This window comes from Corvus hawaiiensis, chromosome 1 (genome assembly GCF_020740725.1).
Source record: "Corvus hawaiiensis isolate bCorHaw1 chromosome 1, bCorHaw1.pri.cur, whole genome shotgun sequence".
In the NCBI taxonomy this organism is placed as follows: domain Eukaryota; kingdom Metazoa; phylum Chordata; class Aves; order Passeriformes; family Corvidae; genus Corvus; species Corvus hawaiiensis.
Window position 1 is genome coordinate 413,776 of NC_063213.1, and position 7,500 is coordinate 421,275.

Sequence of the window (7,500 nt, forward strand, 5' to 3'; positions counted from 1 at the left end):
TGACTTCGGATGTCACTGTGACTAGACATCGTGACAGGTGGGGACAGGTTGGGGCATCCTGGTGGCCACAGCATTGGCAGAGACGGGGACAGACGAGGTGACATCACCTTTACTGAGCCCAGCACGTGGCATCATGTGACATGTCCCACACCATGGTGTCCCTGTGACACTGGGGTCCCCTGTGGGGCAGAAGGGGTGGCATCACCTTTACTGAGCCCGACAGGTGGTACCGCGTGGCACAGTGTGACATGACTCATGCCATGGTGTCCTGGTGGTACCAGTGTCCTTATGGTGCCGGTGCCAGCATCAGAGGAGGCGACATTGCCTTTACTGGCACATGGCACCGTGTGGCACTGTGTGACACGTCCCACAGCCCAGTGTCCTGGTGGCACCGGTGACCCACATGGGGGTGGAAGGGTTGGCTTCGCCTTTACTGAGCCTGACAGGTGGCACATGGTGCCATGTGGCACAGTGTGACACATCCCACACCCCAGTGTCCCAGTGCCACTGGTGTCCCACATGGTGCTAGTGCCGGTGCTGGGGTCAGAGGAGGTGACACCACCTTTACTGGGCCTGGCATGTGGCAGCATGTGACACGGTGTGACAAGTCCCACGCCCTGATGGCACCGGTGTCCCCGCGGTGCTGGGGCCAGGGGACGTGACATTGGCTCTGCTGCATCTGTCCCACAGCACAGGGCCCATGCCCCAGCTCAGTGTCCCCATGTCCCCGGGTCACACCAGGCGGTAGGTGCCGTTATAGGTGAAGGGCTCGGGGTGGACGCAGGCGCCGGGGCTGGGTGGGGTCCAGCGCCGGATCTCCAGGCGGGAGCAGCTCGGAGGGTCCAGTGGCCGCACGATGACCGGGGCTCGCGATGCCACTGACGGGTCCTCGTTGAAGAAGTTGAAGGGGCGCAGGAAGAAGCCGACGGCGTTGCCAGGGGTGGCTGTGTTGGGGATGTCCTCGGCGTGGGGCACGTGCAGGAAGCCCACAGTCACCCAGGCCACCAGGTCCTTGGGGGGACACACCGCAGTGTCAGTGGCACCAGGGTCCCCCCCACGGGTGCTGAGGAAACCAGTGGGAGATGGGGATACCCTCAGGAACTGGGGACTCCCTCCCATTGGGGAACCCTGTGGAAGCTGGGGAGACCCTCTGGAGCTGGGGAAACCCTGGAGATGGGCCCCCCTCTGGAGATGGAAACGCCCCAGGCCCCTCAGCAGCCACCAGCCCCGTGTGCCCGGTGTCACCTGGTCCTCGATGGTCTCGTTGTCGCGGATGAAGTTCTCGAAGGTGACCGGGGGGTCCCAGGGGTCGTTCTGGGTGTAGATGCTGCTGCTGCTTGGCTCGTTCTCGTGGCGCCGTGTCACGGCCAGGTGGTACCTGGGACAAGTGAGGGGCGGGGTCAGCCCGGGGGCAGGGGGATCCCTGTCCCACCCCTGCCCTTGTCACCCCACTGTGCCACCCATGGCCCAGTCACATCAAGGGGACACAGGGCTGGTGAGGGGCCCGGGGGTCCCCAGCTTTGTGCGCACCTCAGCTCCTGAGGGACTCCCCAGCTCCCAAGGGGTTTCCCAACCCTGGAAGGTCCCCAGGTCTGGGAGGCTCCCCAGATCTTGAGGAGGTCCCTAGTTCCAGGGCTTCCTCATCTCCCACAGTGTTTCCAGACTCCCAGGGACTCTTCAACTTCCAGGGGTTCCCCAGCTCCAGCAGCCCCCTCAGCTCCAGGGTGTCCCAAACCCCCATGGGGTTCTCCAGCTCCCAAGGGGCTTCCCCAGCTCCAAGGGCGTTGTCAGGTCTGGAGGTTCCCAGGGTCCCAAAGACCTACTCCAGCTCCGGGGCAGGATGGGGAGGTGCCAGCAGGGAGAGGTGCCACCACAGGAAGGTGTGACCAGGGGAAGGACACCATGCCCCCACGGGCGATGCCGGTGCCTCAGCACACCTCTGGTGATGCTGGAGTCCCCGTGCAGCCCCCTCCCCACGCCGTGGAACCCCTCGTGCCCCACCTGGCCCAGGTGACACCGCGCTCCTCGCGCCACCCACGGGGCAGCACAGGCCCGGCGTGGGAGCTGAGCTGCAGGCGGAAGGTGCGGCGGTGGCCCCAGCGGTTGCGCCGGCGTGGGTTGGAGAAGAGCAGGTACCGCGGCGCGGGGCGGCCCAGCGGCAGCGCGGCCTCGCGCTCCCGGCGCCGCGGCTCCCGGTGCAGCCACGGCTGCACCACGCGTGCCCCCGCGCTCCAGGGGTTGGAGATGTTCTCGAAGCGAATGTCCATCGTCTCGAAGCTGTTCCCGGAGCCTGCGGGGACGGGGTGTCGGTGGAGGAGGTGCAGTGGCATAGACCCCCAGTGTGGGGGTGGGACACCGCGGAGGTGCCACCGTGGAGGGGTGGAACACTGCGGGGATGTCACCATGGATGTGGTCTGGGACCCCGTGGAGATGCCAACATGGAGGGCTGAGATGCCACCACCATAGAAGACTGACCCCACAAACAAGCCGCCATGGAGGGCTGGGATGCAGTTTGAGATGCCAGCGTGGAGAGGAGGGCCTTTGAGGAGATGCCACCATGGAGGGCTGGGACACCAGGAGATGCTACCATGGATGTGGCCTGGGAAATATCACCCTGGGGGACTGGGACTCCACAGAGATGCCACCATGAGGGGCTGGGACCCCAGGCAGATGCCATCACCCATGGGGGGCTGGGACCCTGCAGAGATGCCACCACCATAGAGGGCTGGAACCCCAGATGTCACCAGGGCTGGGAGATTCCACCACCATGGAGGGATGTGATGCTGCAGAGATGCCACCACGGAGGGGGATCATCATCTGAGGGTCTGGGTGATGGCCAGGTGATACCACCCTTCCGGGAACAAGGCACCCCAGCCGCCGGAACCCTCCGTGGGTCCAGCCCCTCTCTCCCAGCGCCCTCCCCATGGCCAGGGGGTGTCAGGAGCTGTCGGGGCCCTTCACCTGCAACATCCAGGTCCACCTTGTAGTGCACCAGGTGGGTGTGGATGTTGCCCAGGAGGTGGCTGTGCACGCGGCTGCCGTAGCGCCGGCCCTCCGGCGTGTAGAAGGTGGCGTGGATGTAGCCGGTGGCGTGGACCTTGGCCTCCAGGACGCCGTTGGGGTAGAGCAGGAAGTCCCAGATGTAGTCATAGTTGTAGACAGTGGAGGTGGTCCTGAGCACCAGCGCCCGTCCCTCCAGCCCCGCGTAGAAGTGGAAGCCGCCCTGGAAGTCACTGTCGAAGTGGCGGCGCAGGGGGACACCCGTGGGCAGCTCGAAGACGCAGAGGGCGTGGCGGAAGCGCACGGGGCCGTCGGCGTCCAGGAGGTGGTGGGCGTCCAGGAAGGTGGCGGTCTCGGGGCAGTCCACACCGCGCGCCAGCTCGTAGCTGGAGGCGCCCATGGCCCAGCCGGCGTCCATGTACTTGGTCTGCATGGCGGCCGGCGAGTGGCCACCGTAGAAGGCGATGGCCTCCTGCACGCTCAGCTCGTAGGCCACGCGCTCGCCGCCGAAGCGCACGTCGAAGAGCTGCAGGCCGGCGGAGGAGCGCAGCCGGAACGCCAGGCTCCAGCCGCCGTACTCCAGCCGGTTCCCGCGCAGCCGGTAGCGCCGGCCCTGCGGCTCGCACACCTTGGCGCCGTGCACCTCGGTGGGGGTCCCGCTGGCGAAGCGCCCGCGGGGCTCGTAGCTGGAGAAGAGGTGGCGGGCGGGGGGCTCGGGCAGGCGGGCCAGGGGCAGCGTCCCCCGTGCGTGGCTCTCGGCCAGCTCCCGCACGCTGGCGAAGTACCGCCCGTTGTACCAGAGCTGCCGCACGGCCCAGCGCCGCGGGTCGGGGTCCTGGTGGTCCAGCAGCACCTCCAGCCCCGCGGGGTGCAGGAAGTAGCCCTCCACGAAGCGCTGGATCACCAGCCACGTGCGGCGCTCGCCGGGGCCCAGCCCACGCGGGGCGATGTCGGAGAAGGTGAGGCAGCGCTCGGAGCAGTTCTGGAAGCCGAAGCCGGTGACCTCGCGCAGCAGCGGCTCCAGCGGGGCCATGGCAGCCACCAGCGCCTCGTACAGCAGCTCGTACTCCAAGCGCGTCATCGGCCGCGCCGAGAAAGGCACGGCTCGGCCCCCCTTGAAGCCCAGCACCCGGTAGGAGCTGGGGTGCGGCAGAGGCCCCACGGCCAGCTCGGTGATGTTGGGCTCCGCTTGCGCCCCGAAGAAGATGATGGCACGAGCCTCCCGCCGCGGCCGGGCCCCCACGTGCTCCAGGAACCGCAGCGCCGAGCGCTTCTTGGGGGGCAGCAGCTCCACCAGGAACAGCGAGTTCTTGGCCAGGGGCCCCCCCTGGCTCGGGGATAGCCCCAGCTCTGGCCGCCCCATCAGGAAGGTCCGCACGGCCCGGAGCTCCTCTGGGGACAGGTCAGCAAAGATGGACGCAGGGTCCGAGGGGTCCGCGGAGGGGCCGGAGGAGGCCATGGTGACCAGCAGGGCCAGCGCCCAGGGGAGCCCCAGCAGCCACATCCTGGGGAACACGGGGACAGGGGGGTCAGCACTGGAGGGGGAATGGGGCACAGCTGAGCACCCCCTGCTCCAGCTGTGCCACGATCCCAGCAAAACTGGGGTGACCACGGGGTGACCCCCAGTGAAACCAGAGACACCACGGATGACCCCCGGGAAAATGGGGACACCATAGGGTGACCCCCAGAAACATTCCCCCCATCCCGGATCTCCCAAGCACCCCCAAAATCCTCTCTCAGGGCGGCTGTTGAACCCCATCCCAGCGCTGAACACCCCCGGTGGGCCTGGGAGACCCCCAATGTCGGGGCCCCCGAGGAGCCCCCCCACCACAGCAGGGAGCCCCCCAAGCCCCCCGCTCACCTGCCCTGGCTCTGCCGCCCCATCCGAGCAGCGCTGCCGGTCTCTGCCCGGCCCTGGGCACTGACTCCCCCTCCGGCCCCCCCCGCCGGGGGCACTGCCCCCCCTCCCCGCCCCCCAGGGGCACTGCCCCCCTTCCCGCCCCCTCCCCGCCCCCCGCCCGCGGGCCGCCCCTTCCCGACCCGGCCCGGGGTCAAGGCCACCAGCAGGACCCGTGTCCCCCCCGTCCCCACCGGGCTGCAGCCCCCGCATCCCCCGTCCCCCCCCCGAAATCCGCACCTTCGCTGTCTCCGCCGCATCGCGCCCACGCGGGGGCGGCGGGGGAGGGACCCCCCGGTACCGAGCCCCGGTACCGAGCCCCGGTACCGACACCCGCCCCCCCCCGCGGGTTAATGATCACCCGGGGGGGGCTCAAAGGCGCCGGGGCCGCCCGGTCGTTGTCCCCCCCCCCGCGCTGGGGGGGCTCCGAGCGATCAAATTCCGGGGGCGAGGCGGGATCAGAGCCGGGAGAATCCCACGGGAGACCGCGGCCTCTCAGACTTGCCGGGGGTGCGGGGGTGGGGGCGCTCTGGACCCCCCCGGAGCCCCTCCGGCTCCAAACAGCGCCCCCGACACGCCCCCCCCCCCCCCCCCCCCAAATCCACATGGAAAGGGACTTTGACCCCTCCATCCCCACGGCTGCATCCCGTTCCCATGGCAACGCGTCCCTTGCCCTCCCATTCCCATGGGAACGGGGCGCCGACCCCCAAAATCCGCATGGAAAGGGGTCTTTGACCCCCCCAATCCCCACGGCCGCATCCCATTCCCATGGCAACGCGCCCCCGGCCCCGCCCCCGGCCCCGCCCCTCCCTCCCAAACCCGGGATAAGTAGATTTAAAGCCCCCCAAAAAAGGGATAATTCGGTATAAAAGCCTCAAAAAAGAACTTAAGTGGTTCTAACAAACCCAAAAATTCGGGTTTTAAAAACAAAAAATAAACCCGAAATCGGATAAGTGATTTTAAAAGCCAAAAAATAAAAAGGGGGATAAGTTGTTTCAAAAGCAAGTCAAACCACAGGAAAAGCCTTTAAAATGCCCCAAAAATGGGTCGCAGTGTTTTAAATCCCCCTAGAGTGGGATGAGCAGTTTTTAAAGCCAAAACCCCCAGGATAAGTCATTTTAAAAGTAAAAAAAAAGGGGATGAATGATTTTTAAATGCCCTGAAAATGGGGTAAGTGGTTTTTCAAAGCCCCCAAAATTAGGATGAGTGGCTTTAAATCCCTCCAAAAGTCTCAAGGTACGTTATTTTAAAAGAAAAAAAAAAAAAAAAGAAAGATAAGAGATTTTTAAATTCCCCCCAAAAAGGGGTAAGATGTTTTAAAAGCCCCCAAAATTGGATGAGTGGAAAGAAAAGAAAAGAAAAGAAAAGAAAAGAAAAGAAAAGAAAAGAAAAGAAAAGAAAAGAAAAGAAAAGAGAAATGAAAGAAAAAGTGGTTTTAAAGCCAAAACCAAGGAACAATTGGTTTAAAAGCCCCCCAAAATGAGATAAGTGGTTTAACCCCCCTCCCCCAGAAATTAGGAAAAAATAATTTTAAAAGCCAAAAATAAATGGGATAAGTGGATTTAAAGCCACAAACCCGGGAAGAGTGGTTTTAAAAGGGCCCCAAAATTGGAACAAGTGCCCCAAAAGCTCAGGTTAAATCATTTCTAAAGCCAAACCCATGGGATAAGTGCTTTTAAGAGTTCCCCGGAAGTGGAATAATTGGTTTTAAAAGGAAAAATAAACTAAAAAGGTATGAGCAGTTTCAAAGGACTCCAAAAACCCCAGAATAAGTGGGTTTTTTAAAGAAAAAAAAGAAGGGTAAGTGGTTTTAAAACATCTAAAAATGTATCAAAGGGCTTTAAAAGCTTTGAAAATGGGATGTGTTTTTAAAAGCAAAAATCCCAGTGAAAGTAATATGAAAAGCAAAAAAATCTGGGGTAAGTTATGTTAAAAGCCTCCAAAAATGGGATGAGCAGTTTTAAAAGCATCAAAAACTTGGTTTAAGTGGCTTGAAGGACCTCAGAAATGGGATAAGAGGATTTTAAAGCCCCTCAAAAAACAGGATAAGTAATTTTAAAAGCTAAAAAATGGATAAGTGGATTTAAAGCCCCCAAATTGGGATAATTGGTTTTCAAGCTCCCCAAAAATGGGATGAGTGGTTTTAAAAACAAAAAAGAACCAAACCAAACCCAACCCAACCCCCCGCTAAAAAAATCCAAAAGCTCACCGGCATAAGTCATTTTTAAAGCCAAAAAAAATTGGGATAAATGGTTTTAAAACCCCTAAAATAATGGGATAAGTGATAAAAGCCAACACCAACGAACAAACAAAACAAAGAACTCCAGGAAAAGTATTTTTAAATGCCAAAAAACAAAAATGGGACAAGTGATTTTAAAAGGACATAAAAGAGAGATAAGTGGTTTAATAAACAAAACAAAACAGAAGAAACAAAATCGAGATAAGAAGTAGAAGTTTTAAAGCCAAAAAACCTGGGATTAATCATTTATAAAGTTAAAAAAAAAAAAGTTGTTTTTAAAGCCCAAAATGGGATAAGTGGTTTTAAGAGGAAAAAGAAAACCAAACAGAAAACGTCATTTTTAAAACCCACAAAATTGAGATGA

The 7,500-nt window shown here is 60.3% G+C and overlaps 1 protein-coding gene across 2 annotated transcripts; it reads right to left on the reverse strand.

The window, feature by feature from the left end:
* Positions 1 to 91: 91 nt before the first annotated feature.
* Positions 92 to 5,307, reverse strand: AOC1 (amine oxidase copper containing 1). 2 transcript variants are annotated; one of them, XM_048295748.1, is made up of 5 exons: positions 5,138 to 5,307; positions 2,962 to 4,505; positions 2,002 to 2,290; positions 1,246 to 1,378; positions 92 to 1,011 (listed from the first exon to the last, which is right to left on the reverse strand). In XM_048295748.1, the coding sequence occupies exons 1-5, from the start codon at positions 5,155 to 5,157 to the stop codon at positions 733 to 735; spliced, it is 2,265 nt and encodes a 754-aa protein (XP_048151705.1). In that variant the 5' UTR covers positions 5,158 to 5,307; the 3' UTR covers positions 92 to 732. The 2 variants fall into 2 exon arrangements, with proteins under 2 accessions (XP_048151705.1, XP_048151655.1); XM_048295698.1 differs by lacking the exon at positions 5,138 to 5,307 and adding an exon at positions 4,862 to 4,937.
* Between the last annotated feature and the right edge of the window lie 2,193 nt (positions 5,308 to 7,500).